The sequence below is a fragment of the Rhineura floridana genome, chromosome 15 (assembly GCF_030035675.1).
Source record: "Rhineura floridana isolate rRhiFlo1 chromosome 15, rRhiFlo1.hap2, whole genome shotgun sequence".
In the NCBI taxonomy this organism is placed as follows: Eukaryota; Metazoa; Chordata; class Lepidosauria; order Squamata; family Rhineuridae; genus Rhineura; species Rhineura floridana.
The window spans coordinates 15969084-15989247 of NC_084494.1; the positions used below are offsets into that span (position 1 = coordinate 15969084).

The following is a 20164-nucleotide window of genomic DNA, read 5'->3' on the forward strand; positions in this document are numbered from 1 at the left end:
TTCCCTATAACCGGCCATCTCTCACTCCCCACTCTGTTCAGCCTTCTGCCCAGCAGACAGTTCCTTGTTGCTCTTTTTCAAGCCTACTCCAGCCCTGTTGATGCCAGCAGGAGCAAGCTGCCTTCTTCAGCTTAGCTAGATCATTTTTCCTTCCCTCACTTCCCTGCTTCTCAGCCGTGTCTGATATACACTTATGTTTCGCCATGCATCTGCAGGCCACAGTGAAACATAGGAGACTGCATCTCTTTGCCCTCCCTTCCTCTGGATAAGTAAGTAGAAGGTGGAGGAGGACGCTAATGCTGTTCACCTTTCTCATTTCCCTAATCTTGCTGTTTCTGAACCCTCACATTAGTCCAAGCCCCAGTCAGTTGCATTCAAGCTTTTCCCCCTGGTGCGTTTAGGCCTCCACTCATTGCATTTTGTCTGGTTCCTTAGCACTCGCCTGCACTTGATATAAGGCAACCTCTCTTCCTATCCCTGTTCTTTGATAGGAACCGTTTTAGCTTATGGTCCAGGCAATGAGGGCTTGAGTAATCTGTGTAATTTGTATGCCCTAGCTATTTTATATATATGCCTATATTTATCCCTGTGGAATTCCCTCCCCTTAAATATTAGGCAGGCGCCATCTCTGCTATCTTTTCAGCGCCTTTTGAAGACCTTTCCTCTTTCAACAAGCCTTTTAAGTTGAGACCTATCCCAGTCTGCGTCTGTGTTAGAATTGCTTTTAATACATTTTCTTTAATAATATGTTTTTAACCCTTTTTTAAAAAAAAATGTTTTTAAAGCTTTTTTAAGAATGTTTTTAACGTTGTTTTGTTTTAAGGTCTTTTAATGATGTTTTTAGCGTTTCTGTTCGCCGCCCTGGGCTCCTGCTGGGAGGGCGGGCGGGATATAAATCAAATAATAAATAAATAAATAAAATTAATGTTTTGGCACGACAAGCTGCAAAGCCATTTATTCACTGTCCACCATTTTGTGTAAACATTTGTAAATTAACAACATGTGTTAATTTATATTGGCATTAATTTATATCGCTAATCTACCTAAGTCAACAATACAATATTGGTAAGGTAAGGAACTCCACAAAGTGATACTTCTGTGAACATGCATGTAAGATACAGATAGAGGTGTGTGTTTGTGTGTATATGTATGTGTGTATGACATATAGACAGACACATGAGCAGATCTGGTAACATGTGGCTATTGTCACAAGTCGTGGCAGGGATTCCATAAATTAATTCTCCATTGAGTAAACATGGACTTTTTTGTCTGTCCTGAATCATCTGCCAGTCCATTTAATTGGATGAACCCAAGTCCTCGTATGAAAAGAGAGAGTGCAAAACCTTCTCTGCACCATGCATAACTTCTCTTCTCTCCTCTTCTTTTTAATTTTTTAAAAGATGTTTTTTGAACATTGGCTTTGCATACACATCAAGACAAGAGATTAGTAATGCTGTGAAAGAGCTGGCCTGGGGAGTCGAAGAAGGGCTACTTCAACCCAGGTAACCTTGCATGTTTGGGGATTTCAGCAGTGGAACCACTGTGGAAATGTCTGCTCAGTGGCATATCATCTTCAGTCCCAGGTTGAATTCGAGGACAAAATCTGTTCTTTTGGTTTGGCAGCCAAATTTACATAGTGGCTGGACCTTGTGCCAGGCTATGGTCTGAAAGCATGAGGCCACCACCTTACTGAAGCTAAGCAAGTCTGGGTCTCGTCAGTGCCTGGATGGGAGACCTCCTGAGAACCACATGTATGCTACCTTGGGTTTCTATGATGAAAGAAAGGCAATGTATACATGTAATCAATCAATCAGTAAAACTGTATGTTTCCCATCCAACTTCTGCCACCACTCCTTGGAGCACAGTGCTGTACATGGCACTGATTGGTCAGGCCTTTCAGGAAACTGCATATCCCCTTTCTTAGAGCTGTTCACAATGTGGTTTAAAAAAAATGGCAATGGACTGCCTTCAAGTCGATTCCGACTTATGGCAACCCTATGAATAGGGTTTTCATGGTAAGCGGTATTCAGAGGGGTTCTTACCATTGCCTTCCTCTCAGGCTGAGAGGCAGTGACTGGCCCAAAGTCACCCAGTGAGCTTCATGGCTGTGTGGGGATTCGAACCCTGATCTCCCAGGTTGTAGTCCAGCACCTTAACCACTACACCACACTGGCTCTCTGTGGTTTAAAAAACAACCACCTTAAAGCACCAAGCAAACACTGGAGTGGACAAACATGCAAAGATCTTGGAAATACACACAAAGCAAACATGAAACCTGAAGCTTGGGAGGAAGGGCAAGCAGGAAGAGGCCATTGGGGCTTAACTGTGCTGGCTGGGGAACAAAGATAGGAGGAAGCAAAGCTCCCTCTACAGAAGACAAGTTTGTGGCTGCTCCAGGCTCCTGGTGTGTCTGCACACAGCCTTAGAGCTTTTGTAGGGGTAGCCAAGGTGGTACCCTGCAGATATTGTTGGACTCAATTCCCATCAGCCCCAGCTAGCATAGTCAGAGGCCAGGGATGATGGGAGTTGGAAGCCCAACAACATCATGGGTTTGTAGTCAACTAAGTTTTGCTTAGAGTAGACCCACTGAAATGAATTGACCTAATTTAGCCATGCCCATTCATTTTTTTTATTTATTGCACTTAGATCCCACCTTTTCTCTAAGGACCTCTCAAGGTGGCGTACATAGCTCTCACCCTCCTGATTTAATCCCCACAACCAGGGCCGGCTCCAGGCATGCCGGGGCCCTTGGGCATCAGCTTGCCCTGGGCCCCGGCGTGTGAGTGCGCACACATGTGGCCCCCACCTACCTGTCTGCTGTCTTTTACCATTGCCCTTAACGAAGATGGCGGCCGCGGTTTCCCTAAGGGGATGCCTCCATCGCCATCTTTGTTGATGGCACACGTGCATGCTGTGCACGCGCATCTCTGCCATCAACTAAGATGGCGGCAGGGGCTTCAGTACCTTAGGGAAACCGCGGCCGCCATCTTCATTAAGGGCAATGGTAAAAGACAGCAGACAGGTAGGTGGGGGGGCAGTGGGGCCATGGATCGCAGAAGGGGAGTGGAGGGGTGGCTGAGGGGCCCCCTGTAGCTCCAGGGGCCGTTGGGCCAGTGCCCCACCTGGCCGCCCTTTAGAACCGGCCCTGCCCACGACAACCTTGTGTGGTAGGTTAGGCTGAGAGGTAGGGACTGGCCCAAGGCCACCCAGTGAGCTTCGTGGGGGATTCAAACATTTGTCTCCCAAATCCTAGTCCAGCATCTTAACCATTGCATCACACTAGCTTTCAATTCATTTCAGTGGATCTGCTTTGAGTAGGACTGGAATTGGATACAACCCATGCTGACTACCCTTGTTCTAGTGTCCTATACCTCTTCCTTGTCTACACCCTCTGCTGCAACTGTCTGGGCCTTCTAGAAGAAGACAGATGCTGTTCTGAAACCTCTTAATTACTCTCAGTGAAGTCACATTATTAAAACATTTGTACCCTGTCTTTCCACCTAAAAGACCCTCCCATGTGTTTAAATAACAACCTTATTTAAAATCAAACAAAGCCATTTAAAACGAAGCTCATAACAAGAAAATCACTGCAACAAGCTATCTGAAGCAGGATCGCTAGTAGGCGCTCAGTTGGAGGTTGCAAAGCAAGGCCAGTGGGGCTTTGGCTTGGTAAGGGGTGTGTCCTGCGGTGAGTCTTGAGGATCAGACACAGAAGACCCCGGACCTGAGGTTTCCCATCCCTGCTCTCAACAAAATTCACCTTCTAGTCATTCCAAAACAGCCAGGATTTCATTAATTGCCCAAAGCCCCATAAATGGGGACGGGTCCAAGTAGATTTCCCTTGAGTGGGTATTCCACAGCCTAAGTGCTGTGACCGAAAAGGCCATCTTCTGTGGCCAGTGTGATGGTGGTGGTGGTAGGGACACTGAGCAGAGCTTCTAATGCAGATCCAAGTGCCTAGGTAGATTCACATAACACTATAGACCAGATGTGGGGAACCTTTGGCCCTCCAGATGTTACTGAACTACGACTTCCATCATCCCTGGCTATTGACCATGCTTGCTGGAGATGATGGTAATTGTAGTTCATCAACATCCGGAGGGCCAAAGATTCCCCACACCTGCTATAGGCAGTAGCCTAACTAAAACAAAAAGGCCTGGGCAAGCTAAAAGACCTTCCTCATTCCAAAAAGAGACGTAAGATGTGCCAAGAGAGCATTGCTGGTGAAAGCATTCAAAGACAGATTGCCGCAACCAAGAAAGCCCTTTCTTTTCTTGCCACCTTGTGGCAGGGCACCCTAAGAAGGACCTCAGGAAAAGATCTTGACATTCATGTAGGAACGGACAATAGATACCTAGATCCCAAACTGTATAGGGCTTCAGAGTAATGATTTAACCTCTAAATTGTGCTTGGAAGTGAGCTAGGGACCAGTGCAGCTGCTGTTTTCTTGGTCTGTTTGTTCTTGGAACTGATAAAATGTGTTCTGTTTCATCAGTGCAGGTCAGTAGCCTAAGTAGCTATGTTTTGGATTAACTAAAAGTTCTCTAAGTAGTCTTCAAAGACAACCCCACATAACATATTACAGTAGTCTAAATCTGGGTGTTAACAAACAGTGGTCAAGCAATCTCTGACTAACATGATACACCAGTCTAAACTGGTACAAGGTACTTTGTGTCACACGTGCCACTTAGTTCAGTGGTTCCCAACCTTTTTTCCCTTCAGACCACTTGAAAATTGCTGATGGTCTTGACAGACAATGATTTTTCTGCCTGTTGTAGCAATTGTAATGTGTCGTGCTAGCTGCTATACTCTGTGGAATACAAATTGTAATACAATACAAGAAATAAAAGAAGCAATAACAATACAGTTAAAGATCAGTCTGAATATTTAAATGCATACATGCCGCAGACCACCTGAATGATGCTCACGGACCACCAGTGGTCCATAGACCACAGCTTGGGAACCCCTGACTTAGAGCCATTCTTGTCTTTGGAGACCCAACAGCACCCCCAGCTGCAAACCTTCTGGATAGGGTTGCACTGGAATGCCCTTTCCCAGGCCAGATGAACCACTTGTCAACAGTGCCTTGTCTTGGATATAGAGTTTCAGTTTATTCACCTTCATCCAGTACTTTCCTGATCCCAAAACATTGTTTCAATAGATACATAGCCTCACTGATGAAAAGGAGGATTGGATGTCATTGGTATACTGATGATACTCTTAAATCCTGACCTCACTTAGAGGTTGAGGAACACTGTAGCATAACTGCCACAATGGTGGATCAGTAGTCTTCTACTATCCAGATCAGGATTGCATTTCAATTTGTTGGCCCTTGGCCAGCCCATTACCACCACTGTGCACTGATCCAGCGCCTGCACGGCCTTGCCTGATTCAAAGTATGTAGGCTGGTCTGTGACCAAAATAAATGTATTCATTCATTCATTCATTCAAAGAATGGAGAATGAGAGAGAGCGCAGAGCTGTCTGTCATCCACATACCGATGACACTTTGCCCTGAATCCCTGGATGATCTCTTCTTGTGGCTTCATATAGATTTTAAAGAGCACAGAAGACAGCATGGGACCCTGCAGCACACTTGAAACTCTCCCTGACCCTCAGTGCTACATTTTGGAAGCGGCACCTCAAGTAGGAGTGGAACCACCCTATCACCTTTTCATTGCCTTTTTTTTAAAGGCTGTCTTTGTAACTGTTGCTTTCCTTCTTCACTACTTCGTGCATTCTTCTATAACGGAAAAGCAATACTGTAATTAGAAAAGAAATACGTAACATAAAATGAGGTTGGGCAAATGGGCATAGTGCTAATATAAGTTTGAGAGATGTTTTGTTTTTATTTTGGGGTTCTAATCTACCCAGTCCTTTTAGAATCCGCCCCATGCTTTAGAAACAAAAATAAAATGAGTAGGATAATGTATGAAACATTTTATCACATTTTTCTTGTACCAATTTAGTCCTTACCACCAAATACAAGTTCAAACAAAGTCCTTAGTACTTTCACAAAAATGCTTGGAATTTGCAACTTGGAGAAGGCAGTTTCCTAACTGGGTAAGCCATGCTGCTCTCTGAGCCCTCTTTTTTTTCTTAATGGTCTTGGCACTCAGATGGAATAATTTAAAGTTAAGATCCATAGGTACAAAAAATAGCACATGGTGCAATCCTTCTCCAGTAGTAGCTTCCTCCCCCCACCCCAAAGGAGGGGCAATTTTCATGGGGATTGTGGCTGGTGAAGGAAGAGTTAAACCTTACATCCCGTACACTCTGCAATCCAGATGGAAATTGGGGGTCCCCCACACTTGGTGGTATCATTTTTTAAAACGCTGATGATACTGGATGCTATGCATTCATTTTCTCTTAAATTTATACCCTGCCTTTCTTCCATTGTGGAACCCAAGGTGGCATTTGTGTGGTTCCCAGGCACTCTCCCATCCAAGCAGTGATCAGGCCCAAACCTGCTTAGCTTCTGCGAGAAAACAGCCTTGTGTGCCTTCAGCTAAGATGTGAGGATAGGCCTTGGGATAGTAGTATTCTCAGGTGGCTGGGCTTCAGAAAAGTTGGATGAAAAATAAAGTGATGCATTTGCTATGGGGGTGGGGGAGAGCTCTGACAGCAAGTGAGTTGGCCTCCCATCAATAAGGGCCCCCATTTCTAGTCCTCTGATAATCCTCATTGCCTTTCTTTGAACCCATTCCAGTTTGTCTGCATCCTTCTTAAAGTGTGGTGCCCATAACTGGAAGCAGTATTCAGCCAGTGCTGAATAGAGGGCAGGCAATACTTCACGCAGTTTTGAAAACTGTACTTCTGTTAATGCAGCCTAAAATAGTGTTTGCCTTTTTTGCAGCCACATCACACTGTTGGCTCATATTCAGCTTGTAATCAACAATAATCCCAAGATCCTTCTCGTGTGTAGTATTGCTTAGCCAAGTTCCCCCATCTTATAACTGTGCATTTGGTTTCTTTTTCCTAAGTGTAGAACTTTGCACTTCTCACTGTTAAATTTTATTCTGTTGTTTTCAGCCCAATGCTCCAGCCTATCAAGATCCCTTTGAATTTTGTTTCCGTCTTCCAGGCATTAGCTGTCCCTCCCAATTTTGTATCATCTGCAGATTTGATAAGCATTCCTTGCACCTCCTCATCCAAGTCATTAATAAATATGTTGATGAGCACTGGGCCCAGGACTGAGCCCTGCAGTATCCTGCTCGTTACCTCCCCCTCCCCCCCAGTTTGAGAAGGAACCATTGATAAGCACTCTCAGTACAATTGTGTAGCCAACTGTGGATCCACCTGATAGTCCCATCCAGTCCACATTTAGCTAGCTTGCCAATCAGAATATCGTGAGGCACTTTGTCAAAAGCTTTGCTGAAGTCAAGATATATTAGTCCGCAGCATTCCCACAGTCTACAAGGGAGGTTACCCAATCAAAAAACAAGATAAGATTAGTCTGACAGGATTTGTTCTTGATAAATCCATGTTGGCTTCTAGTAATCACTGTATTGTTTTCAAGGTGCTCACAGATTGAACGCTTTATAATCTGCTCCAGAATTTTTCCAGGGGTCGATGTCAGGCTGACTGCTTTGTAGTTCCCCAGTTCCTCTTTTTTGCCCTTTTTGAAGATAGGGACAACATTAGCTCTCCTCCAGTCACCTGGCACTTCACTTACTGATGGTCTCCCTCCCTTCTGCCCTACCAGGTCCAGTGGGCACCAGGCACCACAGACTACTAGTCATGATGGTTGTATGCTACCTCTATCTAAATGGAGGAGCAACAGCAGGTTAAGGTTGATACCCTCATGTACCATTTGTGTGTTTCCTAGAGGCATCTGGTTGGCCACTATGTGTGAAGTGGATGCTGGATTAAGAGCCTTTTTTTCTTTTCTTTTTCTTAGCCTGATCCAGCAGGGCTTCTCTTTAATGATCCGCCTGTTGTAGTAATGGGCATTCTACTTTCTAGATAAATAAGGGCTTTCTTAATCTGAATTCATTAACTTCTTAATTTTGTGTGTGTCTCTCTTAGTGATATTTCAGAGTCACTGATGGACAAGTGCCTCTATACCTGTAAATCTCCTCATCCAGACATCCTGATAAGGACTTCCGGTGAAGTCCGGCTTAGTGATTTCATGCTCTGGCAGGTAAAGTTGAACTGAAGTTACTCATCTGCTGAATAGCGAGTTCCACCTTTCCTGCTTTGCTGGGTCTTGTTTAAAAATAATTTAGCACTTTGGCTCTGGGGATTTTGTTGGAAGATCTGTGGAAGGATCTTGCATTTCTATTTTTTAAAAAAAATCCAAATCTCTCCTCCATCAAGCTATTATATGTTCCAAGAGGTGCAGCCCTGCATCCTGTATTGGGAGTTCCAGCATAAACAAAGAAGCTGTTGGATCAGGGCTATTTGTTGAGAGCCAGTATAAGTGGAGCATTGGATTAGGGCTGTAATCCTAAAAATGGTTACTAGGGAGCAAGACCCATTAAATACAGTAGGACTTACATTTGAGTAAGGATGCACAGGATTGCGCTGCCCCAAGTGCTTTGCTATAAAGCTCTGTGGGTTACCTTGGGTCAGTGGTGCATTCTTGGCCAAATGGACCTTGCAGGGTTATTGTGGGGATAAAAGGGGGAGGGAGAGACTATGGTCTGGTTCACAAGGCATGATAAACCAAACAATGGATTGCCATGTTGTGTGAATCAGGATTGAATGTTCTGCCCTGAGCGCTTTGAGGAGAAGAGGACCGGATTGAAAAACTGTAGTAATAACTTACTTTTTTATTTACTATATTTATATTCTTCCTTTCTGCCAAAGCCCTTGAGGCTTAACATGCTTACTATCTCATGATGCCAGTTGAGGGCTAGAATGATACTTTGCCTTCCCATCCCCCTATGGCTTGCTATACCCTTTGCTATGGCTGCATCTGAATATTATTTTTATTTATTAAATTTATATCCTGCCCTTCCTCCCAGAAGGAGCCATGGGCAGCAAACAAAAACACCAAAGGCACTTTAAAACATTTTTAAAACAAAAGACTTTAAAACATTTTAAAACAAAGCATCTTTAAAAACATATTAAAACAAAACATCTTTAGAAAACAACTTTAAAAACATCTTAAAAAGCAATTATGTCAGAGATGCGGACTAGGATAAGGTCTCTACTTAAAAGGCTTGTTGAAAGTGGAAGCTCTTCAATAGGCACTGAAAAGATAACAGAGATATTTAAGGGGAGGGAATTCCAAAGTATCAGTGCCACTAAAGTTCCGCTTCCTCCATTCTGTGGAACGGACCTTCTGATAAGACAGTATCTGCAGGAGGCCCTCACCTGCACAGCACAGTGATCGACTAGGTATATAAGAGGTAAGACAATCTTTCAGATCCTGGTCTCAAGCTGTATAGGGCTTTGTACAACAAGACTAGATCCTTGGACTTGGCCCGGTAGCTAATGGGCAGCCAGTGCAATTCTTTCAGTAGCAGGGTAACATGTTGGTGATACCCTGCCCCAGTGAGCAGTTGCACCACTGCATTTTGCAGTAGCTGCAGCTTTCACACCAATCTCAAGGTCAGCCCCACATAGTGTTTTACACTAATCCAGCCTGGGACAGTGGTCAGCCTATCTCAGTCCAGAGACAGTCACAGCTGTCTTACCAGCCAAAGCTGATAAAAGGCACTCCTAATCATTAAGGTCACCTTGGCCTCTAGTGACAAAGATGTATCCAGGAGCACCCTCAGGCTACAAACCTGCTCTTTCAGAGGGACTATGACCTCATCAAAAACAGGCAATGGACCAATTATCTGAACTCAAGAGCCACCAACCCATAGCAGCTCTGTCTTGCTAGGACTTGCACTCAGTTTATTGGCCCTCATCCAGCCCACAAGTCCAGGGCTTGCATGGCCTCTCCTGATTCAAATGCTAACAGAGAAAGAAAGCTGGGTATCATCAGCATACTGTTGATACGTTGTCCCAAATCTCCTGATGACCGCTCCCAAGGGTTTCATATAGACGTTGAACAACATCAAGGACAAGATGGTACCCTGCGGCACCCCACAGCACAACTGCCAGGGGGCCCGAAAGACAGTCACCCAATACTATTCTCTAAAAATGACCCTGGAGAAAACAGTGCCTCTGATACCCATCTCACCAAGTCAGCCCAGAAGGATACTGTAATGTTCCTCCCCTGGCACCACCTGTCAGGCTCCCACCCGTGGCTCCCACCAGGGAGAAACGTAGTTTTTATTTTTCTTTAGCTCACCCTAGCACAGATCTCACAAGATCCCACTGCTAGGCAGCACCACCAGCCACTTCCTTTAAACAATACTGCTAGAGATTCGCCTTGTCTCCCTATAGCTTATTGTTACTTTGTGTCTGGGTGCCCTTGCCATCCACAACCCCCCTGTATCTTTGTCTATAAAGCATACAGCCCTGGGTTGCCCTGGATACTTGATGATACACCATCTCTTCACTGCTGCCACCATTTGATACTGTTTCTCTGCCTTGGTAAATACCCTGCCCTCCCTTCTGGTCTGTGAATCCCAGCCAAGGATCAGGCTTTAGATAAACCAATAAAAGTATTTATTTGATAACACCAGGAAATAACAAGATTACTTTAGGAATGTTCAACAAGCGTATGGTTTCATATAGTGTCACTCTTTATGTTTCCAGTCTTATATATTCTGTCTAAATACCAGCCAAATATAATCCAACCCACAACCAACTCCAATCCACACTCCACAACCAATCGCCAACAACTCCCCACAACTCCCCCCCAACTCAACTGTCATCCTCTTATTTATACCTTCAGCCATTCAAACACTCAGCCAATCATCATCCAACATTCTCCAGCATTCTAGCCCATGTACTCCCCCCTCTTACCATATATCACTTAATAAACCCGCACTTACCATATTTACAGATATTAAAATACAGGGACATCACAGATACCATGGTTAATGGTATCAAAAGCCACCAAGAGATCAAGTAAGAATAACAGTCGCACTCCCCCTGTCCTCCTGATAAAAGTCATCCATCAGGGTGACCAAGACCGATTCAGTTCCACAGCCAGACCTGAACCCAGACTGGGATGGGTTCAGTCCAAGAGTACTTGCAATTACTGTGCCACAACCCTCTTAATCGCCTTCCCTGAAAAGAGAGAATTTGCAACCAGGCAGTAGTTGTCACAAACCAATGGGTCCAGGGTGGGCTTTTTCAGGAGCAGTCAGATCACTGCCTCTTTCAGGCTGGATGGGACCTCCCCCTCCTGCAACGATGCATTGACCATACCCTGAATCCACTCAATCAAACCACCTCAGCAAGCTTTAATAAGCCAAGAATGACAAGAATCAAGAGGACACGTTGCTGGCTGCCTCATCGCAAGCACCTTGTCTGCCTCATCAGCCTGCATTAACTGAAACTGATCCCAAGAGATTGCAGCCGACATTGTGCTGGAAACTTCACTGGGGACTACAGTAGATGTAGATGGGACATCAAGATTGCTGTGGAGCTGAGCAACTTTACCCTCAAAGTGCCTTTTAAACAATTCACACTGTGTTTCCGAAGGGTCTAAAACTCAATTTTGTAGAGTTGATGTTACCAGGCCCCTGACAATACAAAACAGCTCCACTGAATGGCTACTTGAGGATGCAATGGAGGCAGAGAAGTGGACCTTCTTCGCTGCCCTCACCTCCACACGGGAGGCACTGTTATGGTGTTTTACTCATGCCCGATCAGCACGTCTTTTACTGCTTGTGCTCTAGCCATCACCAGCCTGTTTTATTGCCCTTAGTTCACTGGTGTACCAAGGGGGAAAACTGGGGTCTACAATGGTGGAGAAGGGTGCTCAGGGGCAACTGTGTCAAGACCTGACATGTCTTGTTCCACAGCATAACCAGGGCTTCAGCAGGGTCACCTGCTCTATCTACTGGAAACTCTCCCAGGGCGTTCAGGAATCTATTGGATTCCATTTCTCTCTGGGGGCAGACCATCTTAATCTGTCTATCACTCCTGCAGGGGAGGATTGGAGCCATAAGTCTAAACTTTCACCAGGAAGTGGTCTGACCATGACAATGGGGTGACATCCACCACCACCCCCTTTCTCCAGACCACCCTTTCCGCCATCTGGAGCAAAAACCAAGGTGTTCCCCTTCCTATGTCTTGGACCGGTGACAACTTGAGACATGGTCATCACAGAGGCCATGAAGTTCCGAGCTGGAACACTAAAGGCAGCTTCTGCATGGACATTGAAATCACCCAGGGCTATTGTTCTGGGCTCCTCCAATACCACAGCTGAGACAGTCTCCACCAGCTCCATCAGAGAAGCTGCTGGGCAGCACGGTGGATGGTATACTAGCAGCAACCCTAGTTTACTGTCTCCTTCACCCGACACCAGGTGCAAGACCCTCACAGCCAGCTCCAAGACAGAGTGGTTTCCTGGTGATGTAGATGGCTGTAGATCATAGCAACCCCTCCCCACCCTCATCCCTGCAGCCTGTGCTGGTGTTGCAGCAAGTATTCAGGTGAGCAAAGCTGGGTCAGGTCATTTCCTCCCAGTTCACCCGCCCAGTTCTCGGTAATGCACACCAAACTGGTACCCTCATCAATGATCAAGTCATGGATGAGTGTGGTCTTCTTGTGTACCAATCTGGCATTAAACAGCACACACAGGCCAGTGGGCACATCAGATGAGCAACCAGGAACCCATCCATGGGAGGCACAGGAATGAGGAACAAGGCATAGATAGCCTTTCCATCATCTTCCATGGTAGCCCATCACCTCCTCATGGCTATACCTTTCTCTACTCATGATCACTGAAATTGGGGTGGCATCACGCATGTTCCTCCTTCCCAAGAGTCATCCTAAAATACTAGTTGGTGGGAAGCTTGTGGGCTGCTTACAGGCATCTGCTTGGGCCCTGTATGAGCATGGGATGCTAAACTAGATGGGCCTTTGACGTGATCCAACAGGGCTGTCTTCTTATGGAGCACAGGGGAAATTGTGTGGACTGAACATAAAGTGAGCACAACTCTTTCCTAATCAGCCAGTGCAAGGAGATGCTAGGCAGAAGATGGCACTGGGTCCACCCACCTGCTGGTTCCCTGCAATAAGATCCTTTCTCCAGGAGAAAAGGAGGGAAGTCCCTTTTTGCTACCGAACAGACTGCAGGAGCTGGCCTTCAGGAATGCATGCAATTTGGAGTACATTAGACATGGCTGACCTTTTTTGGGACAAAGGCCCCATTGATTCCCAGTCAATCCTCCAGGGGCCACATGTAAAAGGGGTCGTGGCCAAAAGGCAGAAGTGGGCGTGGCAGGAACTGCAGTTCTCGAGGCTGCCTTCCAAAATACTTTCGCATCCGGAAGTCTACACTATTTTAAATCCTTTATATCATTCAGTATTAAATTCAGTTTTATTTTTATTAATGGACAAATTTGGCAAGTGGGGGGCGGCTGGAGGTACACAAAAAAATGTTTGGCTGATATCATACTAGCACACAGGAGCAGTCCGGGAAAATAAAATGGAAATGGAAATCTTTAGAGCAGCCTTTCCCAACCAGTGTGCCTCCAGATGTTGTTGGACCACAAATCCCATAAGCCTCAGCTAGCATTGCCAATGGTCAGGAAAGATGGGAGTTGTGGTCCAACAACATCTGGAGGCACACTGGTTGGGAAAGGCTGCTTTAGAGGGACCACAGAACCTTCCGGCATCACAGCAGGGGGCCCACTGGAGCAATCAGTATTTTTTAAAAACTATACAAATATTGTTTAACTGCGTTTTTGGGGATCAGGGGCACAAATATGCTTTAGGAGGGCTTTCTGTGGTCCACAAGCCACAGGTTAGCCACCCCTGGTATACATCTTCAGAGGCAAATTCACTTCCTCGTACCCCTACACCAACCTTTTTGGAATAGAATACTGGGACTTCACTGCCAAAGGGATCTTGAGGTAGTATGGGAACTGGTGTTGCATGTGCATGCTGCAGAACAAGTCTTTGGAGCCCAATCTTTTCAGCATCCAAGGGCAATGGGGAACTCACTTTCCATCACTGCAAAGACTGTGGTGGAAAGCTAAACACTTCTTAGATTCTCATGAGTCACCCTGTTGCATGTTCTTACTACAGAACTGGAGGTTGCAGAATTCCAGAACACCCCAAAGCATCTGCAAAGCATTTATGCAGTGAATGAATATGAGTATATATGGATGAAAGTTTTTCGTAGGTTTGTGCTAGAATAACTTGATTGGCAATGTTGCTTGTTTCGGCAGTATTCCTACCTCTGCTGGCTGGCTGATATATTCCTTACCTCTCTTTCTGCAGACATCACATGCATGCATAGTGTTCCAGGCTGTGCTGTGGCCAGATTACACCTTCTGGAATTTATGGGAGGCTGTCCTTCAGTTCCAAATGAACTACAATGCTTTGCAGGTAACAACTAAAGAACGTGAGCATCTCAGGCAAATCTAATAAACCCAGAACTCTCCACAGACATATTTTGTATATGAACTGCCTTTCCCACACTTAGGAAAATTGTACAGAAAGATTTTTTAAAGCTTATTACTAAAAAGTAAGCATTCCTCAGCTTGACTACAAAACCTGTGCAAATAGTCATTACATCTAATACCATTTATATATTCTATTTACACACTGAATACTAGAGCCCAAATGTGGGGGATGGATTTTTTTTAATGATAACCCCCCTTGTAAACATAAGGTTTTGTGGGGAGATAGTACAACTGGAGCAAAGCAGGTAAAATAATTCCCTAACATCAAATTGGTTAAATATGGCATCACTATAAAAAGTTACTAAGTCCAAATGTGTATCCACTGAAAATAGTGTAAGACAATCTAGAACTAGATATAACACTGGGTGAGACAGATGGTTGAATACTCCAAAAATCAAGATTGGATTAAATAAACCAAATATCTCTTGGTCTGAATATTTCCAGATAAGATCTTTAACAAGATCTTGAAAATATTGCCTGCAAAAGTGGGGCAAAACTTGTTTTATCACTGTCATTTAAAAAACTCCTAGCCCACTTAATTTTAAAAAGAAATTCAAGGCAGCTGACAAATCCAGACATCACAACGATATTGAAAGATATAATGTTCCCCATTCCAGTCAAGTCCTGGGAATAAACAGAGCTAAAACACATAATTTATTATTTTTTATTTTATTATTTAATTTATATCCCACCCTTCCAGCAGGAGCCCAGAGCGGCAAATGCCATTTGGCTCCTTTTTTACATCTCTACTTCTGATATTCCAAATATTTTGACTGAGTTCTGAAACATGCTTGGAAGAAAATCCCACTGGAAAACTGTCTAATTTATGAATGTTCACCAACATGTTTTTCAAGCTTATTCTGCAAACCTTGAGATCTAGAAACATAATAATATCTAGAAACATAATAATTTCTAAAAATGAAATTCTCTGGATTCCAGCAGAATGACGGTCTCTGTCCCTTGAAGGCAGCATGTGGCTTTTGAGCCTTTCAGTATTTCAAATGGGACTGGGACAAGTTCTGTGCATGCCAGACACCAACAGATCCCAAGAATTCAGGAGTGCTTTTTGCAGTGGTTATTTAGACCATATTTTGGGATGTCTTCTGTAAACAGATTTCACCCACAACTGAGATACATTAATCCTGTTGCCCCTTGCCTTTTCTTCTCCACTTACCGCCTTACTTATCCCATATATGAGTTGTAAAAGATCTGGGAAAGAAAAAGTTGTCAATTAGTGAGCGAGACCTCTGTTGAAGAGGCAGTGGTGGCCAGGACTGGTAGGGCGGAAGGCAGCAAGACCAACTGTAGATGGAGGCAGAGCCAATGATAGACTAAATTCTAGTTCTGCCCCCATCCTCCTCCCAGCTGAGTTGTACAAGGGGCAATACTGAGACTAAGAAAGAAGAAGCTGACAAGGAGTTCCACCCGCTGGAATGGTTGTAAGGAAGAGGTCAGGCAGGTGGGGGCTGGCTGAGAGCAGGCTGAAGTGGGTGGGGCAGTGCCCCATTTGCCTTAATAAACTAGCCTCCATAGGAACACAGGAAGTTGCCTTATACTGAATCAGACCATAGGTCCATCTAGCTCAGTATTGTCTATGCTGACAGGCAGCGCCTCTTCAGGGTTTCAGGCAGGAGTCTCTCCTAGCCCTAACTAGAGATGCCGGGGATTAAACTTGGCTCCTTCTGTGTGTGAGGCAGATGCTCTACCACTGAGCTATGGTTCATCACTGCTTGGAGGACGTGTATGCTTGCACAGAGTTTCAGGGACGGCCGGTGAACCCTTCCTTCACTCACTAACCAAATTCTGGGTTTGGTGGATAAATGCCTTCTAGCAAAGGATCCTAATTGATTTTCACATCCAAACTATGGGATGTGTATGCTCCCACTTGCCCATCATTACAACCTGATTTGGGATGAACTGCAGCTTGGTTCTAATGGTGTTTCTGCATGTGTGTGTGTGTGTGTGTAATTTGAACATTGGTCAGAGATACCTTGTTCTGTTTCAATTAAAAATGAGGGACAAACCACAGAATTGCAAAGAACTTTGACCAAAACCACTGAATCTTTGGATGCAGCAACAGAACAAATGCATTGCCATAGAACAGAAGGTAGGTGCTTGGCGGGAATGTATTTGAAGCCACAAAGATGTTAGGACAGGAGAAGAAACACCAGCTTTAAGAAGCACTAGCTGAATTTTTGTGATGGTGGTGGAGAGGGGTTTGGGAACCAAATAAAAACAATTTTCTGCTGCAGTTTGTGTTTCTATACATCTCTGCCAGGGTAGCCAATATGGTGCTTTCCAGATATCGATGGACTACAACTCCCATGCTGGCTGTTGCTGATGGGAGCTGTTGTCCAACAGACGTCTGGATCTACGCTGTTAGTGGTTACTTCTTTTTTATCAACATGTGTCTTTTTCATTTCTTTTCAGAAAGCCAAGGATTTGTACATGGAAGAAAGGAAGTGGCAGCAGATGGAAAGCGACAAGGCATGTGTTCTGGAGAAGCTGAAAGAAGAAGGTTCTGCGTCCTGTGGAGATGCTCAGAAACGGCGGGCGCTCTTGCAGGAATGCAGGGCTAAGCGGGAAGAGAGAATCCAAAGTTTTTTGCAGGCCTTGGAGAACAAACAATTTGACTTCCTAGAAAAACTGAGTATGGCATCTGCATGATAAGATGGAGCTTGTAGGGCCAGGAGCAGGGTGAGGGCGTGGAAAAACATGATCTGAGTCACAAATAGTCCAGCAGCTGCCAGTGTGGTTCACTTGGAAACGGGAACATACATTTCTCTCTCTCTCTCTCTCTCTCTCTCTCTCTGTGTGTGTGTGTGTGTGTGCGTTCGTGTGTGTGTGTGTGTTCGTGTGTGTTCTCACTAGCCCCACACAAGACTTTACCACACATGGGTTACTGCTCATTATCCAAGCTGTGGTTGGAGAAGGTGGTGTTCTGAAATAAGGTTATGCATTCTAAATTTAACATGGTTTGTAAAGGTAATTAAACAAAAGGTATTTGCTGTGGAATTGGTTAAAGGAGAACCCTGAGTAGATCCATGTGGGTGGGTCTGTGCTTGCAGAAAGTAGGGCTTTCATTCCATCTTTCCAAACGGCAACATTTCTGTGCCTCAGCTCAAGAATCTATCAAAAACCTCTTGGAATTTTGAAGCGTTGCTTGCAGCGCAGGGAGGGGTGCAGTTGAGGAAGGTAAAAGGATGGCTTGCATGCACACAAACAAATGGGTGTCTGGAATGAAGCCAAACAAGTTCTAGGGGGGCTTTTTTGGCTCCTCATTGCAAGATTGACTGTTCTGGTTTTAATTTTGCTTTTTCATCTCAACTTTTCTTTGTATGGCCAAAACAATAAAATTGCCCCAATTTGGAGGACTAATGTACCTGCAAAGCTCTACAAAAGCATGCATTGCCTGCCTTGTTCACTTCTATTTTGGTGTTCAGTCACATATAAATTAATTAATAATCATATCTTGGGAGGATGTTCTTCCTGGTTGTCTCTATATGTGCTGCAGAGTTTGGGGCAGTCAAGCAGGCTACAGTCCAACTTTCTGAAACTAATGCAGTAGGTTTTTTAAAACTGTTTTAGTTTTAAATGGCACTACAGAATATCCTTTTTAAAAAAAACCTTGCAGATTCAGCATGCTGGCTACAGCTGTGAAGAGGCTGATTAAGTCGGCAAGCTATGAATAAAGCTTTTTTTGTGGCTGATATTTTAAAACAAGCTGAATGTTATTAAAAGTTACTATTCTAAAGCTAAGTGAATCCAAAGAAGTAATGTGTTGTTTAATTATCTTCTTTTTAAGATATTCATTTTGAAATGGTCAGGATGAGCCAACTGTCAGAGTGCTGATAGTGTGATTCAACAAACTGCTTAAGAATTGCATTCTTTTTTTTATGCAAGTAACTAAGGATATATAAAGAAATACATGGTGACCAATAAATTATGGGGACTTTGTTCTTCATGCAGTGGTTTTACCTACTGTGGTATGCTGCATCTTTATAACTTTTGTGACGACTGAAACAGCTCTTTTTAGTATGATCTCCAATTCTGAAGAGGTCTTTCCTGTGTACAGGAAAGGGGGTGCACATAACCCTCCAGCCATGTGTTTATCTTTTAAGAGGTGGGAAAGAATATTTATTAGTAAATGTTTCTTCTGCATTAAAATCTTAAAATAACATGTTGAAAAATGTGAATGGCATGTTCTATGGAAGACGAGAGATCTAGCATCTTTAAGGGGTGGTGTTTCTTTGTCCACATGGTTTTGAAGTAGATGTTGGGCACTCCAGTCCAATCCTCTTGCACAGGAGTGGGAAACCTCTGCCTCATGGGCCAGTCCTGGCCTGCCAAGGCATCTAGATCGGCCCATGAGGCCATGTCCTCCAAACTATACCCACTTGTCAAATCAGCTGGTGTAGCTGGGAGATGTCAGCTGATGGGGACAGGTTTTAATCCTGCTTGGTACTGACTTGCCAGTATGCAAGGGAATGCCAGGGAATGCACTGGCAAAGCAGGCCCCTGAAAGGAGTGGGATTGAACCCTCAGCTCATCAGCTGGTAAGTGGAGAGTGTCTTCTTGCATGGTGCTGCTTCTCCAACATGTTCCCTCTGGCGGAACAGACTCCTCCTCCACCTCCTGCCAGTCAACTTTGACTGGTGGGTGGATTCTCCCACCTATCAGTCACCTGTCGCCATCCTGCAGGGTGGGAGGAGATAAAGATCTGGCCCCTGGGCCAAAATGGTTTCCCACTCATGCTCTCCAGTAAGTATATACAGAGTAGCTTGTACCAATATAACTGCTGTGTTTGGCAAACCTTCTACCTGCCAGCTGTAATCGTCATTGATTCAGCAGTTCATATTGGTTATCTATTTTTATTTACAGGTTTAGCAATGAAAGGAAAGAAAAAAATAATAATGGAATAAAATAAATATTAAAGGTGCAAAAATAAACAATGGAGAAAACAATAATATATGAATATGCTTAATCATAACAATAATCAATTTACTTTAATTGATACAATAACCATCAGTACATCTTAAGCATATATACCCACTCGAAATTAATATCGATATGTAGTGTAGCCAGGGCAGTGAGGTCCTCAGTCCATTGAATAATAGACAGTGGATATTTATCCTTCTTGGCTCAAAGTATAAATCTATTTAGATGCACAGAGGTGTACATATATCACTGATTTTTGTGGCTATCTCAGCTAATATCTGTGTTGCGCAACACATGAGCCCACAAATAGCAATGATAGGATTTGGCTATGCAGCATTACAAGTGTGTGCTGAGTTTGCAAGGCCAGTTACCTGGTTTGCCAATAAAAGAACCATTTTTTATTCATGGTTAAAAATTTTGAGATGCCTGCTTGAAACATTTTATTTCTTTTTAACTGTTTTAAATATTTATGAGATTCCTTTCTAGATCATGCCCACCCAAGAGAGCAAGCAGCAATATCACCATAAAACACAACAATGCATTGTACATAATGACACCATAATAAAACATTCAAAATTTTAAAAATGCAAAAGGATACAAAAACCAACTGTATATGTAACATATATAATGGTATAAACCCATTTCCAAAGCCATAGCAGTAAAAGAATATAACAATGTGTCTGTAAAAGAAACACATTCATTCAAAGGCCATTTGAATTTGATGGATTTTTAAAGACA

At 44.0% G+C, this 20164-nt stretch overlaps 1 protein-coding gene across 2 annotated transcripts in view; it reads left to right on the forward strand.

Annotated features, from left to right (window-relative positions):
• DHDDS (dehydrodolichyl diphosphate synthase subunit) overlaps window positions 1–18678 on the forward strand; it is a 39602-nt gene extending 20924 nt beyond the window's left edge. For both annotated transcript variants that reach the window (XM_061596859.1, XM_061596858.1), the window contains 4 exons: window positions 1401–1502; window positions 8028–8142; window positions 14304–14411; window positions 16919–18678. In XM_061596859.1, the coding sequence (XP_061452843.1) occupies window positions 1401–1502; window positions 8028–8142; window positions 14304–14411; window positions 16919–17155 (562 nt within the window). In that variant the 3' untranslated portion in view covers window positions 17156–18678. The remainder of the gene's footprint in view (window positions 1–1400; window positions 1503–8027; window positions 8143–14303; window positions 14412–16918) is intronic.
• Window positions 18679–20164: the final 1486 nt, after the last annotated feature.